At 38.4% G+C, this 25,046-nt stretch overlaps 1 protein-coding gene across 2 annotated transcripts; it reads right to left on the bottom strand.

Annotated features, from left to right (window-relative positions):
- Positions 1-8,949: 8,949 nt before the first annotated feature.
- fam204a (family with sequence similarity 204 member A) lies at positions 8,950-23,455 on the bottom strand. Of its 2 annotated transcripts, none has more exons than XM_026309717.1 (7): positions 23,088-23,455; positions 22,699-22,801; positions 22,453-22,483; positions 22,072-22,174; positions 20,384-20,473; positions 9,534-9,643; positions 8,950-9,335 (listed from the first exon to the last, which is right to left on the bottom strand). In XM_026309717.1, the coding sequence occupies exons 1-7, from the start codon at positions 23,316-23,318 to the stop codon at positions 9,284-9,286; spliced, it is 720 nt and encodes a 239-aa protein (XP_026165502.1). In that variant the 5' UTR covers positions 23,319-23,455; the 3' UTR covers positions 8,950-9,283. The 2 variants fall into 2 exon arrangements, with proteins under 2 accessions (XP_026165502.1, XP_026165503.1); XM_026309718.1 differs by having other exon boundaries at positions 22,720-22,801.
- Between the last annotated feature and the right edge of the window lie 1,591 nt (positions 23,456-25,046).

The following is a 25,046-nucleotide window of genomic DNA, read 5'->3' as shown; positions in this document are numbered from 1 at the left end:
CCCTCCAGACACAGTAGAGCTACAATAAGTTAGCTGAGGATTACACTGTTAAATAGCCAGAGCCGGGATAACTGCACCATTGCATACTTCACAATCATGCATTGCCAGTAATGTAGTCTGTACTCTGAATTACATTCAAGGGGATGTGAGTAAACTCCCTTGTGATGTATCTTTGTGAGTTAACAAATGAAATACACTGATCCACAAGTCAGATAGATGCGCTCACCAAGGTCAAGGAGGCTCCCCTGCGTAATTACACGACTACCGAACACAAAGGGCATTGTTATTGGACAAGTATAATGCCGCACATTACCAGAGCAACACAGCTGTTTCTATCAGCGAACACTAGCTTGGGAAGACATAGGGCGGGCATCAATTTAGCCTACTTATCTAAAGTCTCTAATTACTTGGTTTATTTGATAAACAGAACAAGGAGAATCCTTAAATGATTCTGCAAGATCCAAAGGGGATTAATTTCTTACTCCTTGAAAAAACAAATCACTGGTAGAATCCCTTATTTCACTCTTTAATCATGCATTAATTAGGAGCAATAGGGGCACCAGTTACACTTGGCATTTGGTGAGATTGCAGGAGAAAAAAAGGGCCTGCATTAGCCTCTCCGGAGGAGGAGGCAAGCACATCAGGCTAAGACAAAGACAAAACGCAATCACACAAAACAGCAGGAAGTGTGAGTTGGGAGAATGAGGATCTGAGCTTCTCAAGCCCCATTCCCACACAAAGCTCATCTTTCCTCAGGCAAAGACCTACACTGGATAGTCACGCTCATTGCACCCCGCTCAGACAGACTGAGGTAAATATCTTCCAGCTGTTTTATTGTGCATACACATTTATATTGATGTTATGTACCATCTTCTCATGAGTCCCAAAAACAGTTCAGTCATTGATTGTTTTATTATTACGGGTCTTTTTTAATTAGGTAAAAAGGTCCAATAAGAATGGGGGAAAACAGCAAAAGGTCTTGTGGTCCACACACAAACACCAGCAAGCAGAACTGTCAATCAAGGAGAAAGGTTCAGTAGACAGGGACCCACGTGCAGAGCAGGTATAAAACAGCAAACAGCACAACAATTAACGCTGGTAAAGAAATTGAAAGCAATTAGAACATGTGGTAAAACATGTTAACACCAATGCAGAAGTCAGTGAAGCGAGAAACAGTTGCACATGAACCTGTAAAAGCGTGTAAGAGCAATAAAACCGTCCGGTTTGGAGAGTGCGGGGAAGAGCGTGGACTGGCATGAGGAGATCAGCGGAGGCTTGGACTCTGGGAGGTTAAAGAACATAAATTAAACCAGATTGCGTGGTGCCAAACACAAGTTAAACACATTGTATATGCCTATATGCACAGTCCGTCTACACTAACACCCAGTTAAGGTTTGTTTGAGTTATACTCTTAACAATCTGCTGGCAAAAACAAGAGAAGTCACCGTGTACCACTTGTAGCGGCAGCAGGAAATATTTTTGACTTTGCACCCAAAACAGATACTGAGATTGTTTGGATCATTTTTTTCTGTTGTAGGAAATGTAATTTATTTATAATTGATAATGACAAGAAAATCATTTGTTGTCTTGATTCCTTTCTTTTGCACATTGGATTTCTTCACTTATTTATGTTTTCATGTCAAAGCAACACATCCATTGTCTTAGTAAACCAGCATCAAGCCTCTCTACAATTCAGTCACTTGATCGTGCAGGCTTCTCTTTGCATTTTGGTCATGCAGGATGTCCTCATCAACACATTTTCTACCACAGGCTGTGAGATAACGTTTTAAACGCACTGAACCTTCAACATTACAGCCCCTGAACCAAACTATTACTCACCTTTCACGTCTTTACTAAAGATTTTTTTTTTTTTTGTCGACCACTTATCTAAGATGAAGACCGTATCCAACACAATGAACAAAACGGCCTGTAAAATGTGGTTTGAAACCATTACGCTCTCAGACCGTTTTCTTTCTTCGCAAGCTTGAATAAAGAGGTAGCTTCTCAAGCAATCTCTGCCTTGTTTGTTTAAGGTAATTACTACTTGTCCTCCCATCCTGCTGGCCCAGATGATGCATGAAAATTACCATTTCCCTACTTCAATCAAAGCAGGAAAAAGAAAAGGGAGAAAGGGGGGAACAGAGGCGAGCAGATGGGAGGGGGGAGCGGTGAGAGAGGAACTCTGTGAGACGCACAGAGCTCCCTCCCTGCATGACAAGAAAGGGCACTGTCTCTGATTAATTAGCTGGAGTTGGTAATCAGTTTAATAAGACTGAAGTTGATGGTGAGAGGTCCCCTTTGGCAGAACCACGCTAAGCTTAGCACTCTGTTCAGGGCCCTCGCTTTCTTCCATCAAGTAAACATGCAGTGTCTATTTACATAAACAGTTGTTTCTTTTTTGTGGGGGGGCTATTTTCTCTTCCAGCCTAACACCACCGCTTAAGTCACTCTCAACAATGGCACCGGGAATTGCAGACAAATTCATGAATTTTTCAACATATGAGGACTAATTAAATTGAGGCCTTTTTGAAATGAATATAGTGTGAGGTACTCACCAACCCTACGCACACAAAGAGGGTATAATTCAGCGATTGAATTCTAGCTTGATAGCACTGAGCCTTTTACCATGGTGAGCTATACAGATGGCTGGGGTCCTTTTCATTCTTTTCTTTCTTAATGGCAAATCTCATTATGGCAGTTATCACTGTATGGAGAACAGGATGTGAAGGATGGGCCACAAAGCCACACGGCACAGGAATCTGGTACCTGCCTGCTGGGGAACACGATACTCACTGTTTGGTCAGATTGTGGTAAGAATTTCATCACAGATTGTTCAGAAACCTTATATTCTTACAGCATCCATACAAAAGTACTGTAGCTGTATAATCTTTACCCTCACCTGGGTATGGATTGGGATTTTATTATTTATGGGTCATCTTTGTCAAAATTGTATTATTATTATTTATGTATTATTATTTCTGTCTTCATGCTGAACAAAACACTCCTGACAATAACCTCATATTTAAATAGACTCATCTAAGAGTGACTTTTTCGTCTAACTCTCAGCAAGAAAATGAAGCATGTTTCCCAAAATGTTAAACTGCTCCTTTAAACTTCATCCAAAGCCACAGAATTTTACCAAAATATGTTTAAAATGATCCACATTATCTCTTGGTTTAAATTGTAGATTCAACTAAAGATTATTTTCTGTATCAATTCATCTCAATTGATTAAACTATATAATACAGTTAGCTAATCAGTGAATAGCTAATTGCCTACAGTATCCACATATTAGGTATCATGTTGCTGACATCATTTTCCATTTTTTTCATTGAACCTCTATCACCTCACTTCTCTAACTCAGAAGTTTAATGTGATTCAAGCTTGGTCTTCAGTTCCATCCATCCATCATCTATACCCACTTATTCCTATTTAGGGTCACAGGGATCTGCTGGAGCCTATCCCAGCTCTCTTTGGGTGAAAGGCAGGGGTCCACCCTGGACAGGTCACCAGTCCATCACAGGGCCACATAGAGACAAACAACCTCACACACTCACACTCACTCCTATGGGCAATTTAGAGTCACCAATCAACCTGACATACATGTTTTTGGACTGTGGGAGGAAACCAGAGTACCTGGAGAAAACCCACACAAGCACAGGGAGAACATGTGAGAACTCCACACAGAAAGATCCCTGCTGGGTTTTGAACCAGGAACCTTCTTAGTGTGAGGCAACAGTGTTAACCACTAAGGCGCTGTGCTGCCCGTCTTCAGTTCCATTTTCTGTATAATGTCCTGCCTCTTGGTTCTCTGTAACTCATTCTCCTGACCACTGTTATAATTAAGACTGCTCTTTCCTCTTCCCATTTAAAAGTATTTAAGATAAACGAATCACACGAGGCCTCTCAAATGACAAAACATCAACAAAACTAGAACTTCACTTTCTACGTTGTTCACTCTGTTACACTTTAATCTAATAAGTCATGACTTAGACTAGCCTTGGAGTAAAAAAAACACAAGCTGTTGCTGTCATGGCCGAGCAATTTCTATCTAAGAGTAAACTCTGAGGACTGAGTCTGAGATAAGCGCACGCCACATCACCCCGTGGAGTTAATGATCGTCCGCTGTTACAACACAAAGACAGTCAAGAAGCAGATAGAGCACAGAAATAATTTAAGCTCTGCTAAGTGGTCTATTGTCATTCAAATGATAAATTATACTTGGCAGAGGTTTTAGAGTCACTTTTACAAAGTGTCGCTATTGTTTGTGTCGAGACAAGGTTTTAAGGAGTCAGAATGGAGGGAATTACTTGGGAGAGTTTGGAGTTCCTTGGGGTTTGGACACAAATTGGTTCCCTGCTCATCTGGTGCTGCCCTGACTTTTAGACAAGCGACCAACATGGCAACATTACTGCACACAAAGGACTGAACTGCAAAGACAACAGTGTGTGAATGAAGATCTGGAGTCAACATGGCAGCTTGAGAAGATTGTTGGGAAAGGTGGTGTTCAGAAACTTTGATCCACAGTAAAGAAAAATAAATTTTGTCCCTCAACAGTATAAAGATCCGGTCAAAAATAGCCTGTATGCATTTCCTATGGCAATTTATAGGAAGCTTTTCACAATTTTATAATTATGTGCTAGTTTTTTAAAATATGCTCTGGCTTTTGTGTTTCTCTTTATGTAGTTTTGACCTGACTCTCAGAAACACTGAATGAAGAATCAGTGTTGGGCTGACATTCAGCATCTCAGACACCTGTAGGCTTTCAATAAATTACGTCTGCATTTCTTTTGTCTAACTGGTCCAACCACACAACGAATTAACCCGAAGGTGACCCCCAACAATCAAACCAGTTTTTTAAAGCAGTGTAGAGAAAAAAACACAGCTAACAAACTGAAATTTGGACACTCTCGCCATCTTTTATTGACGCAATGTTTCATTTCAAAAATGTTTTTCAAACGTGTACAAATGTAGTATAGACAGTATGTGTACAGTGTATACGGCGTACAGCTCCGGCTCCTGTTAGGAATCACATTATATGAAAGAATACCTGTGACATTTATATGAAATGTAGTGAAAACAATAACACTTGATGTCCTGAGAAATGTCACCCAGGACAACCTCTCCTTTTCTTTAAAAGCCACAGCCCCACCAAAGAAGTGAATGAAAGGAAAGTCCAATATTCCCAAGAACACGTGACCATTTGTTATTTGTGCAAAGTAAAATACAGAATAGTGTACTATGTATTTATTATAAACAAAACAATAATATATGAACATGTGTGGCCCTATAGCCCCTCTAGACCTCTACTTCTAGGGGTTAATTCAACAGTCTTTGAACTGCCACTGTCTGCTTGTAGAACAAATACATTATTACAGTATTAATTGATGAATAACAAGTCTGGAGTGGTTTCTTCCCCCTTCTAATCAAGTCAGTGTTTGTAATTACCTGCTCTACAGTAGGTGTGTGTTCTTCATATCGAAACTCAGCAGTAAATTACCACACAAGTCAGAATTGCCGAGGTCTTTTCTGGGACAAATCAAGGTAATATTAATTACACCATTAATCCCCCCATGCTGTGTCCATTCTTAAGCTATAAATGGATTTCAGGTCAGTGTGGAAATAAAGCCAAGTCAGTGTAAGTTACACAGCTGAAGTAACTAAAGGAGAGGTCTTAAATTAACACACACTGATTGTTAAATACAAGGTTAAATACAGATGTATTATAAATGTCTTACTTTATTATTATTTGAATTTATTCTTTAACCTGGTTGTAAAACCTGGTTGTGTTTTCAGGTACTTGGCATTGCTCAGGACGTCATTACCTCTGTTGGGACTGTTAAATGATTTCATAAAGAAAAATGAAATATTCATTAATTTGGTTAATAATTCATTCATTCAGATAAAATGCAGTATGTGGTTGGCAGAGTTAAAATGCGTAATGAGTGCATGCTCAGCATATTTGTGCACGGGAATTTTTTTTATTTCACGATAGCAAAAGAAGAAAATTAATTGAAAGTTCATTTTCTTTCTTTTATTTTGCTCTATAAGTTATGCTAAATGATAAAGTAGATGCTTCCCCAGCAGTTTTTTACCAAGAAACAATTAAGAGGGTTTATATGTAAGCCACACTTTACAGTATGACTTTTAATTATGTAGAAAGTGCATTTAAACTGTCTTTATCAAACTTTAAATGTTAACGTGACCTAATTCTCAGTTTGAGAAAACTATGAATCGCACTTTGTTCTATTGCTGCTTGAAAATTGGATCCATAACCTCTACTTATCATATACCAAAGCCTGCAGAATGAAATAGTATATTCATAACTTTGTATGAAGTTTTGTCGCTGCTGAAACTATCCAGTCGTTCCCGTTCAGAGACAGCATCAAGTGTGTGCACGCTGCTTCAGTTACTGGAGTGGGTAAGTGCTCCCACGTCGCCACACTGCAGTGTAAACACGGCTCCTCCAAACTGTCAACCTAATTTTCTCACACCACAGAGGTTCATTTTGGCTTTCAGATGAATCAGTTCGTTCTCTAATTATCAATTGTGACACCCATAATCACACACAGACTGTAGCGCTGAATAAATGACATGTCTTTTGTGTTATAATTCTGTGCATTTTGACAAACATGACCCATTAAACAACCCTGTGGCCTTTTTCAAGAGTGATGATTACACTAATTAAAACTGCAAAACATCTGAGAGCTGCAGACGTGCCAGAATTAAACAGATCATTAAATCTGCCAAGAAATATATCAACATTCACTCTGCCTGTTGCTCCCACAATACATTACTTTGAGAAGAAGCAAACAAAAATAGTGTATATAAATGTGCTCATAGTTTTCATGTTATAATTGGGAAAAACTAACATTTTAAGGTTTCTATAGTGGCCCTGCTGTGCAAAGCAACACTGGACAAAACAAAACAAAACAAAAAAAAATCTAACCTATTGAGACCTTTATTTCTACAGGAAATATCCAGAGACCAAGGACTTTTGAACAAGGTTGTAAGAAAGATGTGACAAGTTGCACAATAAAACCACATTGCAGCTACTGTGCAATTTAATAATAATAATAAAAAAAATAAAACTTGAAGAATACACAAGCGCAGCCACATCTCTCTGAGCTACACTTTGTGCCAGGTGTGAGGCGTTTTGAACGTCACTGCCCTTTATCGGCTGCATCTCAAGGATCCTTCCTTTCGAGTTAATCCTCTTCTAGTCGGTGATAGCAGCAAGTGATAGTGCTGATGTCTTGCTACTAACAACATATGTTCCATTTCATACAGCAGCAGCTTCCCAACCATATAATGGGGTTTGTTGTTTTTTCCTTACCCCGGCTCCACACAACAAACACTTTTCCTAGAAGTGATTCGACATGTGCCCAAGGAATTTGTCTCCATGTTTCGCAACAAATCAGCCTAGGTCAGGGGCTAAGATTGGCCTCCAGTAACAGACTATTGAAAACAGCTCCTCAACATAGTGAGAGGGAAAAGTGGATTTTCCAGCTTAAAAGCAGAAGCGTCTCTGCTCAAGGCATTATCCTGTGTTCAAAGAGATTAATAAAGTGAGATGCTATTGATACAGTGTCACGCTGCTCTTGGATCAGCATCGGTCATGTTCACTGACAACTGCAGGCTTTAAAAAAAAGGCCTTGTACATATGGAAAATGCATATTCACAGATGCTTTTTGGCTTCTGTTTTCTAATCTTCTTCCCCTGAAATGATAAATGTATTTCTGAAAATGACCTTCTTGAAAAGTTCTTATCTTGGAGAAGCTGTGCAGTATCTGCGCTCACCTGCATCCAGCACTTCTCTATAAACAATAGATTATTATTATCATAAAGACTATTATATTGTTCTCAAGGACTTTTCCAAAACTTTGGAAGGCGCTAACATTTGGTCTGTTTTTGTCCTGCTGGTGAAGCATCTCTGATGTTTCCTCACTCCTCAGTCACGACGTATTTTTCATAGCAGTCATCAAAGTGAAGAAATCCCATGTTGTACTTTGATGTGCTTAACACAGTTTTCACTTGCGTCTCATTACAGAGATAATTAATAGTTTAATTAGCACCAATTCTCACCAACTGACAGCTTCACAGACAGTCATGTGATCCTCTTTCATGTGAAATACAAAAAAAAGCTTGATTTTTTTTTTTTTCATGTGCTTTTACACTTGTGGATATCTGGGTTTCTTCAGCTCAGGTGTTTTGTGTCATAATTGCCTACAAACTTTTATTGCTGATGTTTTATTAATTTGTCCTTGTGCTGACTCAGCCCACACAGCAAAGCTATGAGAACAGGGCTCGTCACCAGGGGACAAAGTGCCCAAATATATGCGATGCAAACAACTTAGGCGGATTAATTTTAATTCTCATTACCTTGAAGCAAAGCAATCATTTTCTATGGTTAAAAATATGTAGCATTATGAATAAAAGTAATTATCATTTTGGTGCTTTTTTTTTTTTTTTTTGCATGCTGTTTGCAATTAACATTTTCTGTATTCTGAATGAGCATTTCAGAAGTGTTGAGTAGCTGCAGAGGCTAATGCAGATCAAAAAAAAAGATCAAACAGTGAGAGGAATCGACGGTTTTAGACGAGTTTACAGATGCTGAAGCTCATCGCACAATGAGTGTAGGCTTCAAGAAACAGCGCTAGCCTCTTGTTCGGGCTGGGAAACAATAGCAAGTCTCCCAGCATGGGTGAGGGCCAGCAGCAAAGCCTGTGTTTCATGTCTCACACCCCACCCATCCCTGTTCACTCAACTTCCAGTTTACGACTGCTCACAACAGTTTACAGCAGCCAAATTTCATTTTCTACTCCCAAATCCTATCGCACATTATCCTGTACATTGCATTAGGGCCCTAATCTTTTCTTTCTCTTTCTCGGAAGAAGAAAGGAGCGCCTTCATGATTAACCCACTTTACAGCAATAAATAAACGCATCATCCAGTAATGTACACCAGATTTAATTTGAAGGGGGGAAAAAAAAAAGGCCAGAATGCTCAAATCACTGAAATGTAATGAAAAATAACACAAAGCAGACACCAATGGGCGCCTTAGGAATTAATTTGGATGCTCCATAATTTTTTCTCGTTCTTATACTCTCAGAATTGTTTTTTTCTCAGCCAACTGTGTGACTTTCCTCCCGTCACACACTGCCAGAGTGAAGTCTTCAAAATATACAAAGTGAATTTAAAAATAATAAATAAAAAAAAAAGGATCAGTCCACCATTAAAAAAAAAAAAAAAGCACAGTCTTTCTCCTTTTCTTCTGTGTTTGTCACATGAAGCCCATGTTGCTTTTGGTTTCCCATCGCTTTTTCGCCTCAAACCTGGAACACGGAAAAACATTCAATCATCCCTTTTGAATAGATTTTAACTGTCAGCTTTCAGCTGTGCATAAGCATTCATTCAAAGTCCAGCGAATGCAGGCATCTGTAGCACTATCTTAACTGTACTTGAACCCAGAGTGTCACACATGGCAGATATGATGGCAAACATAAACATGGAGACAGAGAGAGATGTCGTACCCCCAGGCTATTTGCTTCTTCCTTTTCTGTGCTGCCCTCAAAGCGTCCTCTTCCTGTTTGCGTTGCACGAAGTCACGGCAATCAGCGGCTTGAGCGATTTTCACAGCCAGCTATTTAGAGGCAGACAGAGGAGAGGGCCATTAGAGAATGGAAATCAGTCTGTGGCAAGAAAAAGCTTTCTGACTAATATGTCAGGGTGGCTTCTCATCAGTGTCTCTGCTGCCTGTGCTGCCTCCTCCGCAACAGAGTGAAATGTTACTGAGCTCAAAAACACATGGATGCTGTCCTGCTGTCCTAGAATTGAACAAATTTCACAACAGAGTACTTTAAGGCTGGTGTTTGGGGAAAGATAGAGCAGAGAATCATACCATCATATACACAAAAACGTATCTCAGGAAACTATGAAGTTCAGTTTGTGAACTATTGCCTGTTTTTGCTGTCTATAGGGGGTTAAGTGCACCATAGCTCCACAAATTAGAGGAGTGTTGTTTTATTAAAATCATCCTAGTCTGCCTTTCGTTTGCAGTGTTTTAAGAAGAACTCGTATTTTTAAGCTCCTGGCTTACAGTCTCTGCGGCACATTGTTGCTTTTTTTGATGACTACTTTTCAATCGTTTTTTTCAAGTGCAAATGAAGTAACTCAATAAATAAACAACAAGAAACAATGTTCAGCATTTTGCCCCTTTTTATTCCGTCTCAAAAATGTTATAATGGCATTTTTCACTCATCACCAGAGGAAAAGTGTTTGGAGAACTGCAGGCAGTGCCTGAAATCAGAAGTGCAGAGAATGACCATGACTGTAAGAGGCAAACATTCAAATCCCAGGAAAGACGTGTGTATTGTGAAGCAGAATAATCCCAATAACCCCAGTCACACAGAAGCATGGGAAACAAAGGGAAAAATCCTGTCTCCTCTGTCACTCCTGAGATAGGTTTATTATTCAAGCAAAGGCAAACTTTGATAAACAACTTGGAACAATTTCACCAAACCTTTGGGTAATTCTCTGTAATATTCAGAGTACAATCAGGGGGGAAAGGATGTCTTAAGGTAATGAAGAAATGTGCCACCACTGCGCCACTTGAAAAAAAGACCTGCTGGAAAAAAAATGTTTCAATTATAATTAAGTGGGATAAACTTTATTAGAAAGACTGAAACTAAAATATCTCCTAATGCATGCTGGGATTAAGCAGGTCAGAGCGAGCAGGCAGGAAAAATTAAACTCTAAAGGCTTTTTATCACCATATTTCAGGAACCAAGGGTGTAAAATGTTCTAATTTGGGATACATTAAAAGCCATAAAGGTCTTTCAAAAAGATTAATGGTACTTTGCTTGGATTTAAGATAAGGGTTTCGGCTGGCTGCAAGTACTGGGCTCCGGCTGGGCCCTCAAGGCATTCATCTATACAGTCACTGGCAGATTTGTGAAAGCGTCTGCATAACCTGAAGCGTACATACTATGACAGTTCTCCAGTTCTTTGCCATTTTATAGGTTTTACATTCCTCAAATCCTGTTTTTTTCCTCTTAAAGAGTGTTATAACGGGTGATTGCTCTTACGTTTGCAGCAGATCTGCCAGCAGATAAAACCACACCAGAGTGTTCCCTGCTCTTTGTTGTTGTGGTGTAGGTGCTAAATGCTTTTGAGTGGCTCCGATGCACACTGAGATTATAAACCATTAATAAATTGTTGACAAATGGAAGAACAGCTCCTGGTCTCTGTGTTTGTAGAAAAAAAAAACACAAATGAAATCAAATGAAACTGCTAAAAGGTTTCATTTGATTTTTTTACATGAGGATTACCAACATTCTTGTAGGGTTGCATTTGAAAAGCAAAAGGTCTTGAAAGCATCCCTTCACAAACATTTCAAAAGCACAATTAAAACTTCCATGCCCCTCATTTCTCTCTCTTCACAACATATTCCTTATTATACTTAAAGCAAAAGGTCTTTATTCTTTCCTCTTTTTTTTTTTTTTTTTTTTTTTTTATCAGTTTAGTCTGCCATCCCTGATTGTCTTTACTGGGGCTCAACATTAATGTCAACCAAGTTACCTAGGAGACAGAACAGATCAAAGAGACAAAAAAAAAAACCCCTCAAATGTCTGATTAATCAAGCCTGCAAACAGCTTATTTCTTTTAGCCTGCATGCAAGTATGAAAATGAGATTCCGAGAGCAGTACATTGTGCAGATTTGTTCATTCTTATCTGAACAAAGCCAGCGGCAGCTTATTTCATGGATCACTGGCACTGTCAGCGCTGTGGCGCCGAGCAGGTGACGGCTCCTCTTTCTGTGGCGAGAAGAAAATTAGCAAAAAGTCGGCACAAATTAGCCTCTCATATTTTCAGTAATATGACATTATTTTTCATTTACTTTTTTGATCCACTTTTCAGGATTCACCCTCCCTCCTCCCTTTGCGTGCATCATAGCGCCAAATCCCTTCACATCAGAGGCTTGTGAAAAATAAGAATGAAAGTACAACACTGGAAATAAAGGCAGGGGACAGGAAACCTCCTCCAGTCTTTGTTTCTGTGGCTCCACTCCACAACAGTTTAATATACAATCAAGTGTCCATCATTGGCATGTTTCTGTGCATTGCTTCTCCGTGGTGTGGCCTGTGCACAGCCCCCTTAAAAAACATGGTTTATTCAGAGGATTATTTCTCTGACCTTTGGAAGATTTGAAGGCAAAAAAATTCATTGTACACAATACTGGCACTGCAGCAGCAAGAGCTTAAGGCCACTAGGAGGGTTAAGTCAATAGTACCGTTTTTGGTTCATTCATGTTTGGGTCGTCATGGAGATTTAAGTGAAGGCGTAAACATGGGGTTTCAATATGAAAATATAAATAAATCGAACGATCAGTATTGCTACCGTGTAGGCCATACACGTGAGAAACCAGTTCCACACTCTGTTGTCATTGCTGTGTCGGTTCTATTGCATCATTTCTGAGGTGTTTGATAAATGAAGCATTAGGAAGTCTTTTTTTGTGCAGCCCAAGGTTCACAAGAACACTGTGGCAATTAAACAGCGAGTGCAAAAAGACAATAGCTGAATGAAAGATGAGGAATGTCTCCATGTGGATAAAGTGTTAAAGCTCCTATTAACAATATGAAATAAATGATGGCTTTAAGGAAGAAATGGCCTTAAACCCATTCATAAATTTCCTATCCAGGAAGCCTCTTCCAATTAAAACGTGTGAGAGGTGGATTAACAAGGGCTATATGGCTTTGCCTCGCTAAATCACCTCCCCGAGCTGCTCTGCTGCATTTGACGTGTAAACGATTAATGACCAGCCTAATTCCCTTATCACACTACCTTAATGCCTAAATAATGTGGCCTTAGTCAACTTTGGAAAGCAGGGCTATATAAGAAAGGAATGAATATCAGATTAGGCAGCTTGGTGTGTTATTTCAGCATAATTTCTTAGACTTGAGGAGGAGGAGGAAGAAAAAAAGTGCCCCTGATTGCAAAGCTTTAGTGTTTGCAGCGACATTGGGAAAGTCAAAAGATCAAGAGGTCAATCAATACCACCCATATCGCATTAAGAAGGAAGGGATACGAAGTGTCTTTCAGCTGCCCTATTATCTGTGAAGAAAAGTAAAAGAGTGGAGCAAAGACAATAAATGTGACTGTGATTAAACATCATCATGTGACCACGCTGACCTCAAGGGTTAAAAAATACTCTTTTGGTAGAAGGCCATCAACTAACACTTACTTCCTTTAACAATAATCTACTGCTTATTTCCCTGAGTAAAAGTCTAACAAGTCCTAAACGAAAATGGAGAGGCTTTAACGTGGCTTCTTTTGTTCAACAAATAATTCAAGCACAAGATATTCCAGTTTGTATCGCAGACCATGAAGAAAAAACAGAAAATCCTCACAGATAAGAACCAGTGACTTTTTTTGCCACTTATGTTTAAAATTTAAACAATCAATTATCCAAACTGTTGCAGATTACTGTAACTTAGTGTCATTTGCAGTGACCAAAGTGCCATGAAACAGGAATAATCGAGTAAAGTTACTAAAATTAGTATTAAGTACAATACATGACTAAATGTACTTGGGTATCTTCCACCACAGGTTGTTACTACTTTATTCACAGCAGTTTGAGACGTTGAGAGTCATTTATATTACCCTGAAATAGGTCAACAACAACTGCTTCAATACTAATTCAGAAATAGCAAAATTGCAGTTATATTTTTGTAATGTGGAAGCAAAAACAATTACAATATATACCATTATTTCCATTACAGTGCTTGGTGTAGTGTTATATTCCCACACTGTTCTCACCAAAGTTTATCAGCTTTTCATGGGGCAGCCTCATAAGAGCATTTTGTAATCTTGCCTCCACTTTGACAAACAGAATTACATGGCAAGCAAAAAGAAAGCCACTCCAGGGAAGGCACAGTAGAACAGCCATGTCTCCATTTTTGCTTCTACTAATCTGATGCTAGATACACATGACATGTCATCTTTAGGGAGTAGACCAAAAAAAAAAAAAAAAAAAAATTCTCTGAAAGTTCCCCTGCTTTGTGCATTTCATTATCTTGCCTCTTCTGAGTAGGGTAGGCTTATTAGCAAGCTTTGAACTCACACTTACAATAATATGCCATCAACAGTTTTATAAGCTAATTAGAAAAAACAGTTTAATTAATGAGTGACTGGCAATAAAATGGCAATCATGAAAAAAGAAACCGAGGGTGCTAAGCTTCCACTACCACCAATTAAGGCCTAATTACAAACAAATTATATATGTGTTTTGCTGTGGGCTTTAATTTTAAATAATAGCTTTAATTAAAAGAGAAAACATGCTAATTAATTAAACAGCACACAAATCTACATTGAAAAGTATGCTTTGTCTATCAAGTAATTAATGAAATACAATAATCCAAATGAGATTCCCAGGCATTTGATAAAAGCTTAGCACCCATTTCAAAATCCATTTTGAAATTAATGGGCAAAAATTTAATGTGAGTCATCCAAAGATACAATAAAAGTTCATTCAGTGATAAATTGCTTACGCTGAAGGAAAAATGAACAAAGAGGAGAGTTTCCCTAAACTCTCTGTAAGGTTGCCTGGGGGAGTTTGCAGGGGAGATGGAGTCAGCCCCCTTCTCTGATGTGGGGCGGGGAAAGTCAGAATCTGATAAAGCTCACTTTTCACAAAAGGCCTGCTCATTAATTTTTTGATTACAAACACGGGGGATGGCAGGGAGAAGGTGGTGAGGAGAGAATAAATGGTGTTAAATAACATAAATATCATGAAACACTCTTAGTTCAGCTCTTTGTTATAACTAAGCCACCATGTCTCCTCCGACAAAATGCCGCGCCACCTTTGTTTCACAGCATTTAAGCGAGGCTTTCCAAAGGGTCGATTTCAAGGACAGTGGGGCTTTTCCTTTCAGCTGCTGCTTCTATTGAAATATGAGCTGGAACATAATGAGGGATGGTATAACCATCCCAATGTTCAAAGGCTACGGAAACTATAAATGGCTCCAGTTTATACATATTCATGTGGTTAATTGTTGTACATTAAGTGATGTAACTATTAGGAGGGAGCTCGTTTTAAACAAATTAGACTACTCAGACTAATTATACTCGAAACAGCATCTAAAGAGAGGTCCACCACCCAAATGCCATCTAGAGTAGGGAAAGACACTGGACAAAGATAAGGCTACTTTACTGTGACACAAACATTGTTGAGCCAGTGAGTTTCAGGCAATCAGTTAACAATCCAACACATAACAGGCACTGAAAACCCAGAAATAGTATGCACCCATAAATATGAATGTGATGTGGTATATATATTGTAATATATTTATTCAGCCTTTTAGAGAAAGTAAGTTTTGTCCTTTTACAGTATTGTTTCTACCTTTTACACTCTCATTTCCCTTTCCAGAGATAATGAAAAATAAGGTAAGTAAGCAAGTTAGTAAATAACATTAGTGCATGTAAATATACCCAGAAGAATACATAATTGCTGCAAAGAAGTGTTTTCATAGCACTTTTCATCTAGATGGCTCATTGTACGTTGGCCACTATGTCTATTCATTTTATTGTCCGTCGGTGTTACCTCGATTGTAAACCCATCATTACACTTACATACAAAGAGAAAAGTGCTCTTAAGTAGGTCACTGAAATAACCTGGTTTTGTTTTTGTACATGTAAATGTAATAATTAAGATGAGTAAAGCTGTTTTGTTTCTCACTTACTGCAGCATCACAAACTTCTAACCCTTTTGGTTTTGGTTTTCACTGTGCTTCACAGGAAGGAAATGGAACCAGTGGCTTTTAAATGCTTCTTTGTGTTTGGTGCAGGGCTGCCTTTTTCCAGTGGTTAAGGAGAGGCCAGAAGCCATACAACTACTTTTTATTTTTCATATTCTTTAGCTCCTGGAAGTCATGAAATGGACTTGACATAGCTATTGTGACAGACTATAGAGAGTTTCTGTTTTGAAGTGGTAATGCCACTCTAATAGCTGTGATGATTGCTACAGGGGAACTGTAAGCTCTAACATGGCGTGACCATCTTTTGTGGTGAAATATACCCACTTACTGTATATAAAACACAGCTCCTGACTATTTCAAAAGACCTTGGTGGTTCTGTTTTATGAAGAGAAAAAAAAAAAGAGCAAAAGGGTAATTATTTATTGTAAGGAATGATGCTGAGGGTGGATTAGCCAAACAAAGAAAATGCTACTGAGCATAAAGTAGACAAAGCAGGTTTTGCCTTGGTGAGTTGATTTTTATCATCCAGATTTATGGTGCAGCACTGAATGAAGATATCAATACAAGTTATGTCTCAAGATGCATGGCAAAAGATCATTATATATTTAGTTCTACGTTTTATTCCTCATAAAAGTTTTAATTGACCTTTCCAAGAGTTTAGATACATTAAATCATTGTATTTGGTGCAAGAAATTTGTGGCTATTGGGTTTGATAATCATTTAGTAGTTACTTGGTTTACATCAGATCTCAGTATTGCTACTGTTATTCAGTATGTAGATATTAATACAATCATATGAGATTCAGGAGTGGCCATTTGGCACATGTTCAGTCTTGGAGGCCTTACTGCTCTTAATCTATGTAGATCGGCAGCTGGCTGAAGCCTTTTCTGTATGATGATGATTCAGTTTTGTTAGTTCAAAAGTCCATTTGATTATGTTTAGGTAAAACTTTACTTATTTACCTTAAACCTAAAGCACTGTAAATAACTAGAATGGATACACATTTCTAATGGGGTTAAGTATTTTGCAGCAAATCATATGTTTAATTGCCTGAATGGGCAGGTACGGTAGGTATGGTTCTCTTAGAGCCAGGTCCTTTCATCTAAAAACCTTTTAAGTAATTGTAACGAAGAGATTTAGAATTGTGTCTTATGTATATGTAATTTAGGACAGACCAAACTAGTACATTACGCACTGTGTTGTGGGTCACACTGCTATTGATGAGTTATCATCCTTTTTCATTGCTTCATTTTCTAAGAACTGTAAAATCAGTCTGTCAAATATGAGCTGCTGGATGCTATCAAGCCTCCTGACAGCCTTTGAGACGTTCATACTGTTTGTATCACTCGGTGTTATGCTAATTACAAAATTAATTAGCCTATATGTAACTTGCATCAGTGTAAAATAATGTGCAGCAATGAAAGAACCGAGACCCAGTCTTCTTTTATTCTACTGAACTACTCAGACTACTTTGGAGGTGAGAAGATTTTTTTACATAATTGTGTGTCTTCTAAGGCTTCTTACGTGCTGAGGATCAATAGACATCTTTGTGAGAAAAGAAACGCCATCTGCACAGTTTAAAGGAATACATTAGGGAGATCTGTCTAAGCAATGTAGACATTAATATTTTGTTACCCAAAAAAGGGATGTGATTTCTTTTTGCCATCTTCGGGGGTGTTAATTCTTTCTCTTTGAAAATGGAGGATGTCTTCATGAAATTATCCAAAACAAAGAATTACAGCCTTGGGAAATATTTAAAAATTGTAATGAGAATAAAAAACCTCAACCTGTAATATCCAAGCGGCATGTCTTAGACGTTTGACAGATGAAAGAGCACATATCTCAGTATTTGTAAGGAGCCTTCAAAACAGGTTTTTTACTTGTTGTAATTGTTTTAATGGTAAGATTAAAAAGAAGAAAGTAGAGCAAATGGAAATCATTAATTGATCTGGGGGAGCTCAAAACAGCAGAAACAAACATTTTTGTCTCGTAAAAGGAGGGATTCTGACAGCAAGCTCTCTATCTTCCTTCCATTTGCCTTTGCTTTGAGGAGATAAGTGAGAACCCGTTAGATTGAGGATGAAAATACACTGAAACATTGTCATCCAGCATGTACCAGCATTTTCTTTACAAAACAATGCCTAGAGGGACAAACAGGCCTCTTTAGTTCTTCACAGCTGTCGGAATGCTTTTGCATTTTTTGCAAAGAAAACCTGTTCCTATTCTCCCAGTGAAAAGCTTGCTACAATCACATCTTGGTGTTATGACCGTAAACAAATTAAACATCTAAGCCATTCTGTACCAAATGAGCCACTCAATTATAACCTTAAAATTGATTCTGGCCACAGCGGGGATTATTGATCCTCTGTTTATCATGGTGCTCCTGGTAAAATTGAACAGGAGTAGGCTACTGTAAACAAACATGTTGCTCTTAATGCTATCTGCATTAAAGACTGCATCCTTTAAGACACATCATAATTTGTTCTGATTCAAAAACCTTCAAACTTTTGGGCTTTTAGCTGCCACTTCTTTTCATATTTTACATATATCTAGCGTTGCCTTTCTTTGTATTCAAAAGAAAACCATGCACAACTTTGTGTCACCTGGGGATTTCAAAATGGTCAATCCACGACCCTCATGAAATAAGTTATCACTGTTGAACAATGAGCTGGGGCTGCCAGACTGCTGTCACGTCCCATCACAGTTCTGGCAAGACGCGAGGCAGGTGCCAGGGAGGCGAAAACCTCGGCTCAGGCTAAAACCAATCCACGAGTGCTCTAAGAGGCTTTCTGAAAGTACAGCGCAGGTGCCACTCACAAGAGCTTTCATTTAACTCCCCCATATTTGACCAGTCTGTTAGCAGTTAAGACGGGAATATGAAGGGCTCTGATGCTGCACACTAATGTCTATTACACGCTAGAGATACCAGTTCCACGCATGTAATGCCAATTCAATGAATATTACAAAGACTTTTTTGCATTTTTAAACACAGATCCTTGGTTTTAGAGGTGAGGTTTTCTAGAAAAATGTTTGATAAAAATATAAAAATACATATAATATTAATATCATCGTTTGGATTATACATTCAGGCTAAAATTGAGATGACAGATGTTTTCGACTGGTTCGCTGCAGTGTTGTGCAGTTGTGACATGAGGAGCTCTTCTTCTTAAACGTCTCTTTAATTTCTCTCAGACAATGTAAAGTGATTCACAGCTGGAATCATTTAACCGGATGCTCAAAAAATCCGAAGAGAGTGTCAGAACTGATTCTTTGATTAAAAGTCAGACCTGTGGAAATAAAAAACATGAGCCAAGGCGTTGACAACTCCTCCTCAGGTAAATTTTGGTATAATAAACATCCAATCACAGTGCTTAAATTTCTGTGTCTGGCAGCAGTTGCCAGGCAACCAGCAGAAACAGCAGGAAGTTATACCGTCGCTCGCAAAATAACAGTCTTGCACATACCCGACTGTAAAATGCCATTTTTTTGTTTTTACACTTCAGTTTTTGTACAGATTAAAAGAACAAGCTATAAAGTTTTATTAAGTGAGCTTCAGAGGTACAGGTAGCTGGAGTCTGTGACCTTCCTACAAAGCCAGGCTCTCTGTTTCTGCCTGTTTCCCATCTGTGTGCTAAGCTAAGCTAATTGGCAGCTAGCTCTAGCTTCATGTTTAGTGTACAGACAAGAAAGAGTTATTTTCTAAAATCCTGAAGTAATACTGTAAGTCAGTTCACTTTCAGATTTTGTGTTCTGGTTTTGGTCTAACAAAACCAACTGTTTTTTGTTTTTTTTTCCATAGGAATGACAAAAAGGGTTCATGGGGATTGTAGTAGACTGTAGATCTCTGTATGTCACATGGAAACTAAGCTTAATTGTAAACAGTGGTCATAACATAAACCAAAATGGCATCAAGAAATGACATGAGAGACTCCAGTGTTTCTAAGCTGGGTGACACTCAGGGTATCATTAAAAGATAAAAACTGGCAATTCTGAATAAGAAAACATATTTCCTGCACCTACTTTGCAATCCTACTGCAATCCTTGACCAACAATGAAATCTGAGCCTGCAGTATGTGAATGTTTGTGCTACTATTACCAAATGAAAAAGCTCATGTGATGCTGTAAGCAACATGCATCATGAAACAAAGAAGTTTAACTTTGATGCTCAGAGTAAAGGAATTCACCCAGTGAAGGAGTAACACTGCAGCCGTATGTCTTTTTAACCACAATTATATGTGTGTGTGGGCTACATTTTATGCTAAATTAGATTCAAACCACTTGATCCTTGATGCCTGCCAAGGCAGTTAGTTACAAAACTTCAGGCACTGCGTTTAGGAACATGTACACTTCAAAGGTATGAAACTCTTACCTGGAGAATGATTTAACAGTTGAAAGCAATGTACCCTTCATTAAAAAGCAGAGCCAAAAGTCCTTTAGACACTGCAGCACTTCAAAACTAAGGGGAGGGCTTTCCATTAACTCAATGGAAAAGGGCTGCAGGACTGAATGGTGGGTGTCTGCATGTGTTTTTGTTCCTCTATGTCTTTGCAGCAGAAATGGCTACGGATCCATTAGCCTGATTTGTCACAGCGGGAGCACCCCAAAGATCTCTTATCAGCACAACGTACCTCTCGAGTGGCGAGTCTGTCGCTCATCTCCTCCGCCTTTGCAATGTCCCCTTCAGCTATGGCCTTCTCTATGCTCTTTTCTAGGCCGGACTGCAGAAGAGGAAAAAAAAAAAAATTCAGATTTTTTTTTTTTTTTTGAAATGGTGGTAAGATAGAAAAAAAAAAAATCAAAGAGTAACTTCAGAAGTCCTCAGGGCCTTATTTTTAATATGATTGCCATTACTACAAATATGTAGATTTTCCTTCACAAATGAAAACCTTTTTGATTGGATATTAGTGGGAAAATCTTAGAAATGCTACAGGAGATTACCAAACATAAATGTGGCTCTTTAATTACACATTTCCATTACAGGCCTAAGGAGGGGGCAGGAGGGGTGCAGAGAAGCCCCTGGTTACTGATGGTAGCACAGTTCTGCTGTGATGAGGGAGCACAGCACCAGATTTCTTCAGCCCCAAAAATTTCATCATGTTAAAAATACACTGGAAAGAGGTTATATCATTAATGCGTCCCCTCTGATGTATTGTTTGAAGATCTTTACTCAATTATAAAAGTACAATACCATCAGACTTAAAAACACAAAATTTGTAAAACAATGTTCTCTGTAACTCTGGTTGGCAAGTTTTGATTTTGCTTAATAAAATTTATTACTCCACAATTATACTTAAACTTGCACTGATACAACCTGATTGGTGATCCCAATTGACGTGTTTTATGGCACAAACAAGATTCAAAATGACAGACTGTCCTCCTTTGTGCCATGAAATGTGTTTTGAGGTCACTGAAGAAACCCTGTTAGCAGCTGAATTAATGACATCTCTGAGATATGACAGCTTTTTCCTCAAAGGACTATGTGCAGGACTTGGCAGAATTAAAAAATATATTAATTACAAGGGACTGCATTTGAGGGATGAAGGAGCTCCTCATTATGTTGATGTGACAAGTTCTATTTCATTCAGCTTTTTAATAATTTCTTTTATCCCTTCATAGTTTCTCTTTTCAAAATGAAGCTAAAATCAGCAAAAACTCAATTTTATGCTGCTGTAAGATAAATTAAGCACAAAATACTCCAAAATAATCATTAAAAGGATTTCAAATTGAAATGAGAATACTTCCCATTCTCTCGGTCAGCTATAATGTTCATCAAGCTGGCAAATATTTTGCTTCATTGGCAATTTGCAAGCTTTTGCATAAAATGTCCATTCATCTTTAAGTCTAGAAATGTATTTGAATGGAAGAAAGTTTAGTTTTAATTCCTTTAATTAGGAATTCCACAGAAGTAGCAGCACCCAACCATCTATTATCTAACTATTAATTTAAATGTTCCAGCTGCAGTCACACAGGCTGTATCAGGTACGCTACCTCTCTCTCCTTTTGTCAAGCAAATTTTGGATTTTCATTAGGTTTCTTGCAGAAGAAAAACCCACATCTCACTTTAATCTCGACCCCAAAAAAGGGAGATTCATCATAATCTTATCACTAAATGTAGCTGAACATAATCCTTAATATTCTTCTCAGTGTCAGGGTGAGTTACCATCAGGATTCTTCTAATCCATCTGTCATATCACATAAAACAATGACAGGATACGGTGGAATGGAAACACAAAGGATGTGAAGGTGTTACTAACAGCTATGACAGACACAGTATTAAACGTCAGCAGATAAGTTGGAAGGAAGAAGTCTTTGTTACCTTCGGAGAGGGTTTGGAACATGGAGGGGGATCAAATCGATCATTTACACCAAAATACTGCTTGAGCTCATCCCAGTGCTTCTCCCGGTTTTCCTGACACTCTCTGCCGACAGAGAAAACGCGTGCTGTTCATTACATGGAGGCCTTTGTTGTGATAAAACAAACTTTTTTCAGCACTGTTCTGTGTTCATCCTGTAACTGGACATTATGAAGTGAAAGTGAAAAAACACTGCTAAAGAGTATTTTGTTCACAAGCATTTACTACTGGTTCATGGATAACCGTATATACGTTTTGACAATAATCAGCAGAAATGTCATCCAGCTCATGTCAGCTATTTCACTGTAAAAACAGTAAGAGTGAACATTGTAATATTTCAGTACCTTGTCTCTGTAAGTTCCTCACTTTCTGTTCCTGTTGAATGACATGACACATAGTAATGGGTTTCTAGGGTAGTGTCATACAAATTAGCATAAGCCAAACAAAAGTCTTCACATAAAAGACAGGACAAGTACACCATTCATTTTCTCTACAAGATCATGACCTAAAAATTACAGTATTTTTTTATTCTCCTTTTGTCATGAAATGTTTCAAACACTTTTGCCCACAGAACTAGTGAAGATACATACTAATTGTATTTTTATGGACACCTTTCTTGTGTCTTCTTTTTCTTCTTCTGGGGACCGTCACTGTCTTCATTTCATCATTTTTCTTCTGTAGATCCTGGAATTTCTTGAACACACACACACACATACACTGACTTCACAGCAGCACCACAACTCTCCACGCACTGCTGCTGTCCACATATAATGATGTAATATACACAGACACCACCTGGGATCCAGAAACATGTTACTGATAACATTTTATTAGGTCAAGTTCAAGCACGACCAGGGATTGAACAGAAATGGTAAATGTCAGTAACGTTGGGGGAGTTGTGCCTTACTCAAAGACAGCTGCGCCACTGGTACACTACTGCTAAGCTTCAGTCAGCTCACTGCATAGCAAATCAACATACCTGCCAAATTTCCTGAGATATACCAGGCATGCTGCATCTCGTGGTGTCACTGGCAGTGTGAGTCGACTGTGCCTCCACCACTGGGGCAGAGCTAACCCTTTCACCAGAGCTCCCACGTCTTTTACTCTCCTTGCTCTTCTCTTCATCATCATCCTCCGGCTCATCCTCCTCCTCCTCATCTGGACTGAGGTCGTCTTCTGTTAAACCTTTGGGCAGGAGTCCGCTGTACATATTTGTACGAACAGGTACGATCAGATCATAAGTTAATTATTAATTTTACCACACTAAATACGATTACAATTAGAGAAATTATAGATTTCGATAGCAGTCGCTGGAAGAGATCCTCATTTCCGGATAAACATTGTGACGTTTTCCCTTTGAAAGCACCGATTGGCTAACAGCTAGTCGCGGTATCCAATCATACCAGCGCTTATAAAAGGTCCAAGCCCAGCGCTCTTATTGGTTGTTTCGGTGAGAAGGTCGTTATAACCGTTTAAAGTTAGCTAACTCGGTTTTATGGCTCAAACCTCCTCAAAAAGTTTACATTTACTGTTCAAAATAGAGACCCGTGCAACAAAATGAAGGAGTTATAGCATAGTTAAGAGTCTTTGTGATAAAGTAAAGTCGGGAGCGGGCTGTTGTGGAGCATTCCTAATTGAGGTGAGCCAGGCTACTGACAGGTCCGTGAATTACCAGGACTCATTTAAATGTTATGTTATATTTGTGTCATGTTCTCGGGGAGATAAGCTTCCTTCTGTGACCAGTGCTTTGGGCATTACATTATTATTAGAATGATTAGCATGCAAATCTTGTATAGCCCCTGGCACTGGCACTGGCACATCTACCCTTAAATTGCTCTTTCACACTCATTCACATTAGGCTTTCTTTTGGTTGCATCTAACTGCAAAGCTACATAAATTATAGCCTGTATTTTGTGTGCTATGTGAATGTAGAATAAAGAGTGAGACCTATAACAGCAACGTATATATCAAAATGCTAATAGCTAGCCTCAGGTAGGTTGGACATTGTATATAAAAAGGAAAGAAGGTTTTATAGGTAAACTAATAGTAGAGTTATTGCAGAATGTGTGCGAGCAAAAACACAGGAGGTCAAACTTCTCAAATGTTAAAAATGGAAAAATTGGAAAACTGTGTGATTGGACAGAAAATTTGATAACCCAGTAAATCATTTTATCATGAAATCATTTTATGTCAAACACGGTTCAGTTTCTCAAATAGTGATCAATTTTTGTCTGCCTTGAATGTAAATAAAAAATTAAAGACATTTTATTTTTACATTCCCTACAGTGGTTGCCTGGATAAAAAATTAGATATTAGAAGCAATATGTCAAACACAACTTGTGTTTCACTTTTTTGACATTTAATAGACTTGACAATTCATTAAAACATAGATAATAACTCTATAATGAAAATAGTCTTGAAGTGCAGCCTGACCAAAGAGAAAAATAAGACCATAACTCAGACCAGACGTTAGATGCCAGCCTTCAGTGTTTAATGTTATGAACACATTTGCATCCCTAAGAAAAAGTAGATCTGCTACCCAGAACTGTCTTGTAGTCCAGATATAAAAAAAATTAAATAAAACCTTGGGACCTTGCACTGCCCTTGACCCTCTTGTACGTTAAGATGACAGATTTACTATGTTCAGCTTTGCAAAATGCGGTGCATATTAAACTTAGCCGATAAGACTTATGCTATATTGAATGTCAGCACGAACATGTAAAATCTCTATCTCATCCTCTAAAATATGCAATCATTAACTGGTATCATTCACTCAGCATTATCGTCACTTTAATTGCATGTGTGACAAGTTGATGATGAGTACAGCAGCATCTGAAGGTAAATGAGAGGCAGAAAGTCCTGTTAATACTAAACAATTTTGGCATTACAGGTCTGAATCATTTCCTTATTGATTACTAGACTTTGTGTTCTATTTCAC

The sequence above is a fragment of the Mastacembelus armatus genome, chromosome 15, assembly GCF_900324485.2.
Source record: "Mastacembelus armatus chromosome 15, fMasArm1.2, whole genome shotgun sequence".
NCBI lineage: Eukaryota > Metazoa > Chordata > Actinopteri > Synbranchiformes > Mastacembelidae > Mastacembelus > Mastacembelus armatus.
This window is presented reverse-complemented; position numbering and strand designations above follow the sequence as displayed.

What these genes read in the sequence shown, in the direction of transcription:
- fam204a (XM_026309717.1), bottom strand. Translation starts at nt 23,318, where the DNA reads ATGTACAGCGGACTCCTGCCCAAAGGTTTAACAGAAGACGACCTCAGT. An exon ending in ACAGACTCGCCACTCGAGAG is followed by an intron (nt 9,644 to 20,383) that starts GTACGTTGTGCT and finishes GCCTCTAAATAG; the next exon opens with CTGGCTGTGAAAATCGCTCA. An exon ending in AAGAAGCAAATAGCCTGGGG is followed by an intron (nt 9,336 to 9,533) that starts GTACGACATCTC and finishes TCCGTGTTCCAG; the next exon opens with GTTTGAGGCGAAAAAGCGAT.